General features: G+C 40.7%; 2 protein-coding genes and 1 non-coding gene across 13 annotated transcripts in view; all 3 read left to right on the top strand.

Moving 5' to 3' along the window:
• LOC138632903 (EH domain-binding protein 1-like protein 1) overlaps positions 1-6,804 on the top strand; it is a 28,935-nt gene extending 22,131 nt beyond the window's left edge. For 10 of the 11 annotated variants that reach the window (XM_069718873.1, XM_069718805.1, XM_069718821.1 and 7 more), the window contains 12 exons: positions 626-833; positions 923-1,071; positions 1,220-1,268; positions 1,896-2,220; positions 3,227-3,297; positions 3,494-3,542; positions 3,652-3,704; positions 4,163-4,283; positions 4,424-4,523; positions 4,602-4,675; positions 5,083-5,197; positions 5,724-6,804. In XM_069718873.1, the coding sequence (XP_069574974.1) occupies positions 626-833; positions 923-1,071; positions 1,220-1,268; positions 1,896-2,220; positions 3,227-3,297; positions 3,494-3,542; positions 3,652-3,704; positions 4,163-4,283; positions 4,424-4,523; positions 4,602-4,675; positions 5,083-5,197; positions 5,724-5,811 (1,402 nt within the window). In that variant the 3' untranslated portion in view covers positions 5,812-6,804. The remainder of the gene's footprint in view (positions 1-625; positions 834-922; positions 1,072-1,219; positions 1,269-1,895; positions 2,221-3,226; positions 3,298-3,493; positions 3,543-3,651; positions 3,705-4,162; positions 4,284-4,423; positions 4,524-4,601; positions 4,676-5,082; positions 5,198-5,723) is intronic. The other variant, XM_069718814.1, reaches the window with a different exon arrangement.
• Positions 6,805-7,330: 526 nt separating this feature from the next.
• Positions 7,331-7,402, top strand: trnae-cuc (transfer RNA glutamic acid (anticodon CUC)). Its single transcript has one exon. It is a non-coding gene; the product is annotated as a tRNA-Glu (tRNA).
• A 415-nt stretch (positions 7,403-7,817) lies between these two features.
• Positions 7,818-10,997, top strand: LOC138634897 (CAAX prenyl protease 2-like). Its single transcript, XM_069722103.1, has 10 exons — positions 7,818-7,954; positions 8,411-8,554; positions 8,660-8,762; positions 8,969-9,052; positions 9,628-9,706; positions 9,783-9,950; positions 10,162-10,233; positions 10,365-10,427; positions 10,520-10,732; positions 10,927-10,997. The coding sequence occupies exons 1-10, from the start codon at positions 7,818-7,820 to the stop codon at positions 10,995-10,997; spliced, it is 1,134 nt and encodes a 377-aa protein (XP_069578204.1).
• Positions 10,998-16,194: the final 5,197 nt, after the last annotated feature.

Genomic DNA, 16,194 nt, shown 5'->3' with positions numbered 1-16,194 from the left:
AAGGAAAGCATAAACAGCCAAGTCTAAAATTTTGACTGGTAAACTTCAGAAGAATACAAGAAAACACATGAGACAGCTTGAGTATTTCATCATAAGGTTTATTGGCTTAAGACTTGCCTTGGAAAGCACAATGTTCAATACTGTTTCATGTGGTGAGACTCTAATTTTGACTTCTCTTGGGTGACTTGAGGCCTGATTTGAACTTGCTCCAAAAAAAGCAACTCTGGTATTATCTTTGTGAAGATGTTGCCACACGAGTGCATGGCAGGTGTTGTGTTGTTTTGCTGCTGTGTAAATTGTGTTTTTTCAACTAAGTGCTCAAAGAATGAAATACATACATAACTGTTTGGTGGAAAACGTGCAAAAAATAAAGAGCCAAACAGCATAGACCTGTGTTGAGGAAACCGTGCCGCAAGTCCAAGTACAGATCTCTTGAATGCTGTATGTTTCCTATCATGCTCTTTAACATCAAGTCAGTGCTGAGATCTGCTCGCATTGGCAAGCTTGCATGTCTCTTGCTTAAATCTAAGGATTTGCTGGTGGCAATGCTGACACCATCTCGCATGGATGATCTTTATTTGACCAATCAGTCAATCTCAATGTCCTACACCTTGTCTCCTCTTAGGCGGAAACACCCACCGACTAGCCTCACCGATGGTGGAGAGAAGAAACCACCATCCCGACCAGACATGCACATTGCTTCTCCCCATCATCATGAGATTAAGACAACTCGACTTCCTTCATTACCAGAAGAAGAAACCTCTGACCTTAAGATCCCCAATCCTGTTCCAGTGGTCAGAGAGGAGGTCGATGGGAAGGACGACAAAGCTGAGGTCAAAACTGACATTAGCATGAACTCTTGCCGGCTTTTTAAATTGAACGCACACAACCAAATTTGAACTTCTTTTCCTCCCTCTTCCAGGACCTGGTGAACTCCAGCCAGTCACTGCTCCAGTGGTGTCAGAACATCACCAACGGGTGCCAGGGGGTAAAGGTCACCAACTTTAGCACGTCCTGGAGGAACGGCCTGGCCTTCTGCGCCATCCTGCACCACTTCCATCCGGACAAAGTGTACGCCAGTTATTTGCTACCTTCTGGAACTGAATATATGTTTTTGTTGCATTTTTCCACATTGCATTTAAAGATTGTCACGTTAAGAATGTCCGATCTAAACCTTTTAAGTTAACATGTTTTATGTTCTCTGATTTTGTCCCATTAGAAATTTTGACCAGTTGAAGCCTCATGACATCAAGCTCAACAATAAGAAGGTGAGGACGAGGTTTATTTAAATGAATTTTATGTTCAGCTCGTCATTGCTGTTTAGTGCACCATGACTTTAATAGTGTTAACAGTTTACTATTTAGTAGAAATCCCTTTCAATCATTGTGTTTTATGACCTCTCCTATGCTGCTCCTCCGTTTCTGTTATTATTTGATGAGAGCTGTGAATAACTTCACCCAGCTAATGTTTATTTTCTAATTGGGCCAGAATAAAGGCTATTGGTTGAATTCCAGTATCTTTTTAGGACAATATTAACTCTAAATAGAATGATTTTTTTTTTTTTCAAATAATACAGTGCAGAGAAGAGGTAGATCTCCAACAATAAGATAGAGCAAACTCCGTGTATCCTGAGAGGTAAAACCCAGGTCAAAAAAAGGCTACAAAGTATTAGCTGTGCTAATTAAACTTATTTCTGTGAGCGAACTGTATTTTCTGATGTTTTTTGTGAAGACATCAAACTGAAACAAAAACTTAAATGGACAACAACAGACATGTCTCTCTAAAAGGCCTCCAGTTTCAGTCCAGGTCAAAAGAATATGCTCTGAGGTTTGTTTTTATCGTGGCTGTCCGCTCTGCTTTATGCCGATGACGCCATTCTTTTCTGACAACATCAGGCGTTTGATGGGTTTGAGGCGCTGGGGATCTCTCGTCTGTTGGAGCCGTCCGACATGGTTCTTCTGTCCGTCCCCGACCGGCTCATCGTCATGACCTACCTCAGCCAGATCCGCTCGCACTTCACCAACCAGGAGCTGAGCGTGCTGCAAATAGAGCACAACAGCAGTCAGTCCAGTTACGGCCTCGCCCTCTCCGGTCCTGCTCCCACCAACGTCGATGCTGCCGCATTCTGCATGGCCAGGCTGAACGAAGGAGTGAGTCTGGAGGAAGGAGGAAGCAGCACCCTGGTTGTTCCGCCACCAAGAACCAAACGACTGGTTAAAGGTATGAGCCTCATTTCCCTTTGTAAACATTTAAGCTACTTTTACTAAATGTATGCCTCCATGCTGGCGGACTATGTTTCCAGGTCATCCATCTGTGTTTCCCAGTCTCTTGTAGGCTGTTGTAGTAATGATTATTTTTAACCTGATTAATCCCATCTTTCTTCCACTTCATGGACCTTTCAATCGGTTTATCAGAGTTACAGCGCTCTGTGCTATTCAACTGTATACAGCATTCCTGTGTTAGAGATGCTGGATTTCATGTAAATGGGAAAAAAGGAGAGGAACATTTTTTTTTTTTTTTACACCGGAGCAAAACAGAATGAAGGAGAGCAGGAATGAAAAGAGGGAAGGGGGAACGACACCGTTTCTCTGGGGAATTTAGGAATGTGAAGAAGCATAGTTTGAGCTCCTGAGGAGACAAGAAGCACGAACAAACAAATCATTAAATCAAGTTTACAACACCTCGGTTAAGATTCTGGTAGGTTTCTCAAGGTTACCAAGGTTACCAATGTTACCAGTTTACTGAACTCAGTGGAAATGTGTTCAAAATTATGCATATCTAAGGTTTTTCAATAAATGTAATGGTGCATCAATAAACATTGAATTTATGAATATTTAATAGTTATTAATATCATTTTCATACGGTATAAAAAAAAATCAGTTTTGTACATTAACACAATCAGGATGTGAAAACATTTGAATTAAAATGTAATGCCAGTTTTGGTGTTGCCAGATCACTGTTGATCAAATCTGCTCAAACTACACCCACACAGTTCTGAAGAAGAGATTGGATATGTTTTTCCCAAACTTTAACTTGCTATTAGCCTTTAATAGTTTTCATAGGTAGGTAGGTAGGTATATACTTTTTTTTAAGACTTATAGACTTAAACTGTAATGAGTAATATTTCAAACCAAGTTTTCAGTATCTTAAAATGAGACTTGAGGCAAAGACGGCTCAATAATAAAGTGAAATTCAACATGTGATTGTTGCTATTATTTGTTTTCAGTGGATGAGTCAATAACTCCAGTCCCACGTCCACGGTCGGGTACCAAGGCACTCAAATCTGGAGCTGCTCAGGTGAGACTTTTTCTTTCCTCATTACTACAACTGACAAACAACTACAGCTATTGTAACTGTTTATGTCATTGTCCAAAATAATGTTAAAAAACATTAATTATATTTCCACCGAGAGAATAAACTCACACACAGTAGTATAATATTTGTGTGTCAGCTTTGCAATAGCTACATGAACGTCATGTTTTTTCCTCTCCAGGATGACGACACAGTGACTAACTCTGCAACAGAAAACTCTAATAATACAGGTGAGTACCTGAAGCCCAAGACTCTCAGAGAATCTTACCATCTTTTGATTTTCTTTCAACTTCTCATCTTGATTTTGTCTCTTCTTCTTTTATGTGTCCGTGTCTGCAGCTTTGCAGAGTGTAGCTGAGACCCAGCCTCCCAAACAAGAAGAGGAAACAATGGTCAGTTACTTGTTCTTCTCTACTTCATCTCTGTATCTTTTTGATTCTCACAACAACGTGACTTAAAGCTGCAAGTGGGACCGAATCATATCTCCTATCGTCTTCTCCAAACGCTGCTTAATTCATTTCAAATAAATCACCTCCAAGAATTTAAATATTCTGCTTTTGGCCTCTTTCTAATCTTTTGACCCTTCTTTTCTTGTTTCCCCTCCCCTCACTACTTTATGCCTCTCTCTTGCCTTCAATCTCCTTTCCATCTTTACCTCTCTTTGTCACTGTCTGCTGTTGTCTTGTGTATGTTCACGTGTGGTTGTGTTTTTGCATCTGTGTGTGTGTGTGTGTGTGTGTGTGTGTGTGTGTGTGTGTGTGTGTGTGTGTGTGTGTGTGTGTGTGTGTGTGTGTGTGTGTGTGTGTGTGTGTGTGTCTGTGTCTGTGTGTGTGATGGGGCTTGTGGTCAGTGTCTGCAGGACACCAGCCAGTATGTGCTGAGCGAGCTGGCAGCTTTAGAGACGGAGCAGAAACACATCGACAGCAGAGCTGCAGTGGTGGAGAGACGACTGCGGAGCCTCATGGAAACAGGTGAGTCGCACACAGATGTGTGAGCGAGTTAATGCACTTTAACAGATCTTGATGTCTGAGCCCATCGGCTGTGGTTCTGATGACGCTTTAGCATCTAGGACAGCAAGGCCAGACTGTTCTTTCTTTTCCTGCTTGTACAGGAAGTGACCGTGACGAAGAGGAGAGGCTGATACAGGAGTGGTTCACTCTGGTGAACAAGAAGAACGCTCTAATACGCAGACAGGACAACCTGGAGCTACTGTAAGAACTCTCATGCATAAACATTACACACATAACAGACACGTATACGTCACACTGATTATTGACTGTATCTAACAGACAAGAGGAGCAGGATCTGGAGCGACGATTTGAGCTTCTGACCAGAGAATTGCGGGTCATGATGGCGATAGAAGGTCAGTATGTAACGGGTAGAATAAGCATTCAGATAATTTAAGTAAAAGTAGAAATACCACCATTTAAAATGCTAATGTTGTAGCTGGTTGAGGTGGAGTTATTGCCAACTGTTTCAGATGTGCTGGGTAGTGCTATAAAAAACGCATCACATTGATTCCATGTTTTGTGTGAAAACTCTTAATTTGCGCAGTTACTATTGACTCTAACTGTCAAATAAATGTAGCTTAAAAATGACCAAATTCACCAAATTGATTTTCAGGTGACTGACAAGCTAATAATAATGCAACAGAAATGTAACTTTAAACCAGTTTGAGACTAATGCACAGCAGAAATGGAACTGATCTAAATGTAAAAAAATGGAACAGATGACTTATATTATATAAAAGTTCTGCTGTTTGTCCTGCAGACTGGCAGAAGTCGTCCACTCAGCAGCAGAGGGAGCAGCTGCTCCTCCAAGAGCTCGTGTCTTTAGTCAACCAACGGGACGAGATTATCAGAGACATCGACGCCAAAGAGAGAGGGTGAGTGGGTGTGCAGTTATAAACAGTGTAGTCACAGCGACATGGCACAAAAATAGTATCACAATATTTCAGGGTATTTCTGTGATAACGATATTCTTGACGATATGACAGAATACTTAAAAAATGTCATGAAGCATTTGATAACAATTGCATGACAGCATAAATGCCACAGTTTGCCTTCAAATATTCAGTAAAAACTAACATATAACTGCGGTTTGCTTTTCATCTGATCTTTTGTAACCAAAACGCTGCCACACTACTGAAGGAGCTCCCCTTTTGGAACTAACTCCTTGACCGGGGAGTCGATTTCAGCCATGCTTCCTGTCGCTGTGCATAAAAAGCACATATGCACCGCATATTTTAAATGATTTGTTGACCATGTTAAAATTGAATTTAAAAAAATCTAATATATTCTTATTCCTTATTTATAAACAATAAATCACTACTGGACTGCGTACATATTGTCATATCTAGACCAATATACTTTATGGCTCATATTGTAAGATGTGTTTCTGTGTGTTTGCAGTGCACTGGAGGAAGATGAGCGTCTTGAACGAGGTCTTGAGATGAGGAGGAGAAAATACAGCAACAAAGAGAAATGTGTGCTACAGTGAGAGGACAAGACAAGCACAAGCAACTTTTACCATATCCTGAGAGATTTTTTTTTATTTGTATTTTTATCTTGTTTGTTAGATTAAAAAAAACTTTCAGGATTTTGGGGCTCCTTATTTTCCAGTTTTTAAAGTGCCTTTATTTTGGCAGAAAAGTGCTCTGAGTCTGAGACTTTTTTTAAAGTAACATGTGTTCATTATTTTTTTTAGTCTGTCTTAATGTATTAGTATTATTTTGATTTTGTTCGCCTGTTTTTATTTATTTAAATGATGTCAGATTGTTGTAAATCTTTTGCACATTTGGTGTTTTGTGTGTTTGTGTGTATTTTCTTTATTCAGTATTTTAACACTGGCTGATCCTCCTTTTTTTAATTGGGGGATGAAATGGATGTGTCCCCCTTTATCATGACAAGTCAAAATGTGCCTTGCAACATTTATGATGGGAAAATAGTTTACAGTTGCTCCTGATCTGCACATGGTCAAGGAATTTGTTCTGTTTCTGGGGGTGTTCATCTTGCATGTCTGTATCCACCTTTGAAAATAGTCCATTAACATGCCCAGACATGTCAGATATAAAAATAGTGTGTGGTAAGTCATGAGCTGGACTCAAACCCCTAATGTTGTCAGTGCAGGTCAGGATATACATTTTCAAATTCAAGAGAACGGCAGTATCAGATCGTGATAAGGCCTAAAAGCAGGATCATGAATGCTCACGGGGGTTTTCCGCTTCAAGCATTTCATTTAGGTTAAACCCGGTGACTTGAATCCACCACAGTCTGTGTGGATGTGATGGTCATGCCTGCTTTAGTCATAGAAGTGAGTGTTTCCTCATTTCTGTGTTGTTTGACTACTGTATGCATGCTTTTTGAAGTGTGCAGATAAAGTGGTACTCTGCTTCCCATCCATTTTGCGTACCTCATGTTGCAGTTTATATTTATGAGGTTAAATGTTGATGAATGATGATGAAAATAAATAAATATTAGTTTGTTGCTTACATTTCTCATGAGTCAATTCTGTGTTTTAATTACATAACTACACTTTACATTTAATGACATAATGTAATCAAACTCCATAAATTATGAGGCTGCCGTTTGTGAACAAAATTTTTGTTTTTAACGATTAGATAACATTTAAGGGTTTAAGTTTTTTTTTTTTTTTTTTTTAAACGGTATAATTCATAGATATGTATGATTTTATTAAGCCAGAGACCAGCTTACTAAATAAAAGTATAAGTGAGAGCTATTGATGGGCAAATCGGTGATAAAAATGCAATGTCAATGCTGAATAAAAATGAGTATATAAATAGTTAAGAATCGCCACAGAGGAAAATCAAAAGACTAGAGATTTCCTACAAGGTGGAATGAAGGTAATACCGTCAGAATTATTTTTTTTCGCAATGAATACAGCTATGTTTTTAATAGTTTAAGACCGTTTTCTTTAATTATGTTTTGCATCACTACTCAGAAGGGATTGAACCATCAATCAGGTCGATTTGAAATGTCGACTCATTAGCGCCAATCACTCCCTGGTGGTCTAGTGGTTAGGATTCGGCGCTCTCACCGCCGCGGCCCGGGTTCGATTCCCGGTCAGGGAACAACAATTTTCTCATTGATGTTGACTTTCAGTGGTCTCGAGTGGTTTCCTGTTGTGTAGTTAATTTAGGCAACAGATTTACTTCAGTGTGTCCAAGTCTTTCCTTACTGTTCAAAGAATATTTGTAAACATTTAATTCAATGGTAGCATGAAGTGAAACTCATTTGTTTGATCATCCATCACTGGTAAAACATCAAATCTCTGATACAATCATGACCAAGATTAAAAATTTTGAGCTCCCAACGATATTTACTCTTTTTCTGTTTTGTTGTATTCATTTACATCTACTTATCTGAATTGACAGACAGGATCGAGCCAGTCCAATGTACGATGAACCTCTGCTGCTTTGTTTGCCATCTCTCACCTGGGGAATCTCCTGAAGCTCTGATTGCAAATTGCAATCTCTCAGTTCTGTCATGCTGGAACCAGAGCATGGCCTTATAAGGCAAGAGGAGCACACCCATACAAGGTGCTGGGTGGGGGTGCTGAGCTACCTGCTGCTGGCCTGTCTCTACGTTGGCAGTTTGTACGTCTGGAGAAGCAGCTTACCAAGGTACGCAACTCACCTGCAGCGCTGTGACAGCGTTGTTAAACTGGGCCACTAACCTGGAGCTGTGTGTGTGTGTGTGTAGGGACCATCCCAGTGTGATAAAGCGTCGCTGTGCCAGTGTGCTGCTGGTCTCTGCACTGTCACCTGCAGTTTACTCTTTTTCTGTTTTATTGTATTCATTTACAGATGCTCTTCTCTCCACTCCTTACACTGTAGCAGATATCCGTGCATGTGTGTGTGTGTGTGTGTGTGTGTTCACTGCATTCAATCCTCCAAGTAGAGTATTAAAGCTAATCAGCTTCCCTCTCGGCACAGATTTCCACTTCACGAGGATCTACTTATCTGAATTGACAGACAGGACCGAGCCAGTCCAATGTACGATAAACTTCTGCTGCTTTGTTTGCCATCTCTCACCTGGGGAATCTCCTGAAGCTCTGATTGCAAATTGCAATCTCTCAGTTCTGTCATGCTGGAACCAGAGCATGGCCTTATAAGGCAAGAGGAGCACACCCATACAAGGTGCTGGGTGGGGGTGCTGAGCTGCCTGCTGCTGGCCTGTCTCTACGTTGGCAGTTTGTATGTCTGGAGAAGCAGCTTACCAAGGTACGCAACTCACCTGCAGCGCTGTGACAGCGTTGTTAAACTGGGCCACTAACCTGGAGCTGCTTGTGCGTGCGTGTGTGTGTGTGCGCGTGTGTGTGTGTGTAGGGACCATCCCAGTGTGATAAAGCGTCGCTGTGCCAGTGTGCTGCTGGTCTCTGCACTGTCACCTGCAGTGGTAAAGACATGGATACACTGGGCTGATGTCAGAGTGAGTACACGAGTCAAAAGTCTGCAATCTGTTACAATATTGTGACAAACTACTGATATTTCTTCATGTTTCAACATTAATCATTTGAACAATCATCTGATGTCACACATTAGGGATGAACCTGAATCTGTAGCTCTAGTAAAAAAACAACAACATGGATGCAGAGACAGAGACAACGTTTGTAAACCTGTATTCTGCCCTTCCAGGTCGACGTGTCTGTGTGGGAGTTGATGGGAGTTCGTATTGAAGGTTTCATTCCTGCAGCCATACTGCCACTGTTACTAACCATGGTGAGCCCCAACCCTTTCTACCGCTTGAAGAAAAACAATGCTTTTGCTTTTAAGTTGTTAAAAAATCACTTTTAGAAAAACATAACCTTTAGAGAAGGATTTTTGTATTAAAATTGAAAACAAATTAGAAAATGATCATTGCATAGTTGCACTTATGTCTTATAAGTAAGAAAGTGGGCAAAACATTTTTTTTTTCCGTCTATTTTGTCTTACCTGTTGTTTCTTACACCAAAAAGAATGTTTTTTTGCATAAATGAGGCCAACCACAGCTGAGGAGTTTTTTTTAGTAGCTTCAAACTGTAGATCTGTACATCACGTTTACCTCTTACAACATGTTATTTATGCTGCTCTAAGGCCCTTTTGACATTTCAGAGCTTTGATTTCCATTCCAACTATGATGCAGTTTGGCTTTACAACTTCCATCAAATTTCTGCATTTTGTAGTGATATCCCATGGGCGTCTTTAAACCTGACAAATTTGGTTTCAAACTTTGGTTTCCAGATCCTCGTCTGTTTTTGGAAATTTATTTACTTCTTCCAGATGTTCTAAACAGCTGATTTTACTCTACACATCAGGTTTTTTATCTTGGTCCCCTGGTTCACACTGCTATGGACAACCCTGATGGCTTCACAGCGGAACTGAAGTCTGCAATGGGTGCGTGTGTCTTCACAATACTTTAATGCTATATTTAGATCTATGTCATCATAAAGTCTTTGCTTTATTTGCCCAGATGTTCAGTCATGGAGGCTGTGTGTGGAAGACGTAGTGTGGCTCAGGAACCAGGTGGTGGCACCACTGACAGAGGAGCTGGTGTTCAGAGCGGCCATGCTGCCCATGCTGGTGCCCTGCACTGGACCCACAGCTGCCATCTTCACAGTTCCGCTCTTCTTTGGTGTTGGTACAGCGACACAATTTTTGGACTGAAACAACTCATATTTACAATTTTAAGTATTGCACATTAAATATTGGGGTTACATTGACTTAGTAGCAGACTAAAATACATCAGCTATCTTACTACATTTTAAACTTGTTGTAATCATTTTTATTATGTTATTAAGAGCTACATTATATTTGTTTTCAACACTATTCATATTTTACTGTTATTCTAGCTCATTTCCATCATATCATAGAAGAAAGGCGCCTCTGTAAGGATTGTATGAATGTTATCCTCCTGGTGGCAGGTCAGTTGGCCTTACAAACATGCACCACATTGTGATAATGCAAGAAAAAAGTTAAAATTCTGTAAAAGCCTATGATTTCTGTCGTTGATACTGACTTTTAATAGCTTTTTCTCTGTGCTGTTCTGTTGCAGGGATGCAGTTCTTGTACACAACCGTGTTCGGTGCCTTTACTGCCTTTATGTTCATGAGAACAGGTGAGATGTGGCGAGCACTGCACGTTTGGTTGCTAACATACTAACCTACAGTACACACCACTCGGTCAAATCTGTGATTTGTTTTTGTGAAGGTCATGTTGTGGGTCCAGTTTTGTGCCATTCGTTCTGTAACAGTCAGGGCCTGCCAGACATCAGCTCTGCCCTACAACACCCTCAACGTTCAGTTCTGCTTGTCACATATCTGATGGGAGCTCTGCTGTTTCTGGTGCTACTTGTCCCGCTGACGGACCCCTTCTTCTATGGTGCCATTCCTGTCTGCAGCCTGGCCCCCCCCTCCAGCGTCTGTATGTTAAATCAAATTACATGCCCTTCCAAATCTTAAAAGAAAAACCTGTTATTACTCTGTAAAAATACTTATTCATTTGAAATGAAATGGTGTGTGTGTGCGTGCATGAGCATGAAATAGAACGATTCTAGCAGTTTAGACATTTCCTGCATGGTTGAAAATATGTCCTACTGTATTGAAACTTAACACCAGTACAACGTTCCCTGGCTAAGAGGGAGAAAGACATGGTGTGCATGTGTGAGAGAGCTGAGAAAAACAGATGAACTGTGAAAGTGAAGGAGTGAAAAGGGAAGGCAGTAGAGAAAGACACTTATACAGACAGAGAAACACAGACACTGCCAAAAAATATACAAAATCAACCGAAGCAGAGAGACGAAACTATGTGAAGTCATGTTGTTAGGACAAATAAGGTTGCGACTGTCTGACTTGAACAGAAAGAAGTGGGGGAAAAATTTACCGCCAGAAGCAACAACAGCGATGCCAGGTGGTGAGATGAGAAAAGAAGGAAAAAGAATGAAGGGAAGGATGGGGGAGGAGGGGAGGTCATTATCTCCCCGGAGAAATTAAAAATGTGGACCAGCAGAACTTCAGGTCATTCAGGGTACATAGAAATGACAGGGGGAGAAAGGTTGTCTCGGACGGTTACAATTTATGAGACAGACTGATGAGTTGCTTATAAAAAATGTGTCTGCTCACTTAATTAGGGAAGACAAAATAATTCACATACTTGTTGTGTACTCAGCTCAAGACAGTGAGGGGGGTGCTGTGGAGATAACGCAATATATGTGCGAGGGTGTCACCCTCAATACCCATGTGAAAAAATTTTACGCTGTAAAATGTTCATTGGTTTTGCATGTTTTCTTTTACATAATTATGACCCTTAAAAATAAGTTGTATACTTCGATGAAAACATAATATCCATCTATGAAAGGAATAGTAATCTTGTAGAAAACATCCACAAAATACACATACAAGAGGGGCTGAACAATAGGAACAACAGATTTGCACAAAACAGGATGAAAAAGCGACCACTGATATTGTCATTTACTCACAAAGTGGGCAACGATCTGATGGCTAACAACCAGCCCCTTCACTCTAGCTTAAACTGAGCCGCTCTAGCCTCTGAAAGAAAATAGGCCTAATGTTGGCTGGTCTCTGAGGGTTAAATGTCTTTTCAGGACTTATTTAAAGCACCTGGAAATGTAGTTGTGTATGAAATGTGTAATAAAAACAAATTCACCTTGCCTCGCCTTTTTCGTTATATCTTCTTCTGCTCCCCGTTTCACTTGGGTGCTGTTAGCTGCCTCCTCTCCTCCAGCTTGACAAACATTAGCACCCTGCTCTCTTTCTGGTAAAGAGTTCACCGAGGTAGTTGTCTATCGTTGATTTTCCGTTGCTCCTGCTGCCAGCTATTGATTCTGGTCCACTCTCTTGTGCTTTTTTTTTTTTTGATGGCTTCAGACACTAACCTGAACTACTTCTTTCTCATTTTATTTTATTGGAAAAGCCAAAATTCACTTTGGCGCCTCCATTTTCTTGATGTTGCACCTGTTGTGGTTATGTCAGGTAACCATCTCAGCGGACCTGTGGTTTAGGATAGGGTCCAAAAAGTCTAAAACTTTGCTCTCTTTTGGTCTCTCCCAACTGCAGATTGAAATATCCAACTTTCACCAGCTTGTTCTCTGTCTGTTGTTTGGTGCTGAGCAGGCAGTACATTTTTTTTTCACCCTGCTGCAGCTGAAAAGGAGATTATACTTGCAATCTTTTTCACGCTGTCATGTTATTTTACACATTGTTATTAAAATATGGTTTGTAGCCACTTTGATTTATCTTGAGGTATTGACTGTTCTGAGCAGTGAATTTGGAGCTGCACCAATCCCCGAGTACTTTCAATACCAACTAACTCGTGGTGTCAAACTAGAGTTTATTTCCTGTTAAGTGATCTGAAATGTTGAAAAGGTTTCGGTTTAAAGGGATCAAGGACACTTTTTTTTGCCATCTTTATTTATTCAAGGAGAGACTGCTGATTTCTCATCATGCTCCCTCCCTACTTTTGCTTTCATGCATTTCAAGTGAGTCATACATCTTTCCAGTACAACAAAGTCCTCAGCTGCAGGCTGATCAGAGTTCCGGGGACGTTACTGTACTGGATCAAGCTTGACAGCAGCTTTTGTAAGAAGTAACTGTATTACCTATTTAACTCCCCACTGTTTTCTCCAAGAAGGATAAAATCCCAACAACTTCCTGATTTGGCAGCCACCTCCTAAGACAATAAGGTGGCTCCTAACTCACAGTTGGGAGTGTGAAACAAAGACAGCAAAATAATAGAGGAGAAAAGAAGAGGTTGTTATTGGACTTCCCTGCACATAACAAGTCTGCAGGATATTTTAGCGTTGCGTTGAGGGAGTAATTTCCCTTCTTTTGCTTATGCTGAGTCAGGCAGTTTATGGTTTCTGTGTTGTTGTTTTTTCAGAGAAGTTAGTTCTTGAGAGGCACATGTTGAAAACTGAATCCAGGTCACATGAGGGATGTGGATGTGTGGTACAAAATGTGAAGTTTCAGTTAAACAAGACCAGAGAGAATAGGAGGAAATGGTGCAGAAATAAGTTCGACACACGGTGGTTTGTCTCAAAGGTCCGACACATCAGACGCCGGTCTGTCTATCTGCTGCTCAGTCGATCAATTGTGTCTCGTCCCTTTCTTGTGAAACCGTCATCCTTTCTTTTCGCTGTTAATGCATTTACCATTACAAACACACACACACACACACACGCATAATTCTCCCTCTCTGGAGAAATATCACTGTATCGTGAAAGACACTACAAAGAAGTGTAGATGTCTGCGCGCGTCTGTGTGTGTATGTGCATGGCTGTGTCTATGGAAAAGCTGAGCTCGTCATCTGGTAAAGGAATAATCTGTCAAGAATTATACTCTCCCAGTTTTCTGTCCTCTCTCCCTTTCCGCCTCTCAGCAGTTTTATACCTTGACTTTCTGTTTGTCTGAGGTTTGTTTATATATGTGTAATTCTTTGTGCAGTTGCTTCCCGTTGCAGTCCAGATAATAATACATACTTCATTGCCACTTGAGCCTTTTGCTAGTCGTGTTTTTTTTCAAAATTATTTCTCCGAGCTGAGAAGAGACAGAGCTTTACAGTGAATATCTTATCTTGTTTTTCAGATTTCTAGATTTTCCAAACCATGCTTTGTGCCCAGAGAATTTGAAAACCTGAAGTTATTTCACTGGAGCTACTTAGTAGATAATTGGTAAGGGGCTGTTGCCATGTGTGAACATGAGCAGAACTCAGCATGAAGGAAGGAGGCTGAAAGCACGCTCAGTAATCTATTCTCTTGTTAAATAAAGGTTAACAAAAACTACCTTGCAATCAGACAGCTACTTAGACATAGCTTTAATGCAGGGTTACCAGCTAGCTTACAGCCATCACTAAAAATGTCTGAACATATTTAACCTGATGGATTCGGTAACTGTAGAGTTCAGCTGGCTGGGATTTATCCCCTCTGGATTTAACAATTGGATAGCGACCCCAGTCTGCTCAGATGTTTGTGGTAAAAATTTGTTGACAGTCTGGGTGTGGAAGGAGGGTATTCATGTCTGCTATGAAAGATGAAACATAAACATATGGACCTTGTAGAAGAAGTGGATAAAAGTATCGTCTTTTTCCTCCACAGAAATCACCAGAAATGCCTGCAGCCCATTACTTAACCACAAGGCTGCTGCTAATTGCTTCAGTGTGTGCTTGAGTTTGTGTGTATGTGCATGGGCATTTGTGCGTATGTGTGTGTGACATAAGAGACCAGCGGTTGGGAAAAAATGATCAACTGACGTGTCCTTCTGTATTTGATATGGCACAAATGCTTCAATAGGCTCAAACTATCTCTGTACTCCACTGACCCAAGACCACGAGGAAATACAAATGCAGTTTCCTTGACATCAGTGGGGAAGTTTGATGACCTCAGGAAAAAAGGCCGTCTGACTTCATCAGTCCAGAAAAAAAATGTCTGTAGTTTATCAAAGCAGAGAAAATATATCGTTTGTAAATTAATTCCTTTCCCAACTTAGTTCCTCAGTGAGTTACATCCATTTATTCATATAAGCAACTGTGGTATGTTCAGTTAGTAAATTTTGTAAGTGAGCGATATGTCAGTGCTTGCTTTTTAAAACATATTTTCCATCTATTTAACACATTTAAACATTTTAGACAGAGATTTAAAGTACAGTGTTGCATTTAGTAACAATGTCCTGCACTAAAATAACAATATGCACCCATGAGAACATGCTAAAACTACACCTGATATATGTTCACATTTTCTTTACACTTTTGTTTGTATTCAAAGCAGGGCTGTGTTTTTCAGGAATGTCTTGCTCACTTTCACACAGTTTATATGTACAGCCACATGTTGACCTGGTGGCCACTGAGCAACTCCAGTGAAGCAGCTGGGAGTTAATAGCCCAAGTGGTCAAGGGCACCTCAGTAATGGCATTGAGGTCAGGGTCATAGAGGGTTGAGTGCTCCTCTTTCACTTTACATATTTACAGATTTATCCTCTTGGTTTAGTGATCAAACCAACAACTTTCTGAACGTACGGCTCGGCACATGTAGGCCCACTCATTTGAAAATAAAGGTTGTTGTACATTACCCTTTATCAGAATAACATCCTCAATAAGTCGAAGTGACTAAAAGTTTGGTTTTGAATACCTTTTTAAAGAGCTCCTAGCATGCTGTAGACTCGACTCGACTTGACTCACTTTTGGTACCAGCCTATACTTGTCTGGATTTAGTTTTCCACTACTGATAGTGCTGTGGCGACCCCAACTTAAAATGTCATGATGATATCTTCAACACAAACATTAAAAAAATGGAGGATATTGAGAAGATGCTTTTATTGTTTCTTGCTAGCCTATGTGGCTTTTTGGCACAGCAAGGAGACTAAATTTGTTATGGAAAGTAGCAAGAAAAAGGACTGCTAAAAAAAGTTTGTTAAAATATATGTCATATTCTCCTCCGTGAAGAAGTGCCTCAAGTGTATCCAGACATGGCCACCAAAGAACATCAAATAAAGAACAGAGATGGGGTTTTTCAGAAAGAGAATTTGTGGCTGAAGTAAAATGGAGAGACTTCAGAGGTACAGTTCAGCAGCTTGGAAGCTCAAAGCTGAGAAAGTATCAGAGCCAGTAATGATATGTGGCAAGTGGCTAGGAATCAAGGAGGTGGAAAGTAGGCTGTGACCTAGGAGGCGTCAGATTTAAAATCGAGGGTTCTGTGTGTTCCATTAGAGGTCTTTGGGTTGGAAGATAGAGCAGTCTGGGTGCACTGTAGATTAATGTGAGAGAAGGGAATTGGGAGCACAGGACTATGGAAAGGAGAAGTTTTGTCTGTTCTATCAATTACATTTCTGGAATGTGTCTCAGGGGGCGTGGTTGTCTGGGCAGGAGGAGGGGCCA

This window comes from Brachyistius frenatus, unplaced genomic scaffold, assembly GCF_029030835.1.
Source record: "Brachyistius frenatus isolate BFR_SWC_R1_liver_20210118 unplaced genomic scaffold, ASM2903083v1 Contig_5, whole genome shotgun sequence".
NCBI classification, from domain to species: domain Eukaryota; kingdom Metazoa; phylum Chordata; class Actinopteri; family Embiotocidae; genus Brachyistius; species Brachyistius frenatus.
Note: the sequence above shows the minus strand (reverse complement) of the source record. Positions and strands in the feature narration are given on the sequence as shown.

Excerpts from the sequence above, each read along its gene's own strand:
- LOC138634897 (XM_069722103.1), top strand. The coding sequence starts at position 7,818 with ATGCTGGAACCAGAGCATGGCCTTATAAGGCAAGAGGAGCACACCCAT. Across the intron at positions 8,763-8,968 it reads TACACTGGGCTGATGTCAGA|GTCGACGTGTCTGTGTGGGA; the intron begins GTGAGTACACGA and ends CTGCCCTTCCAG. Across the intron at positions 9,053-9,627 it reads TGCCACTGTTACTAACCATG|GTTTTTTATCTTGGTCCCCT; the intron begins GTGAGCCCCAAC and ends TCTACACATCAG.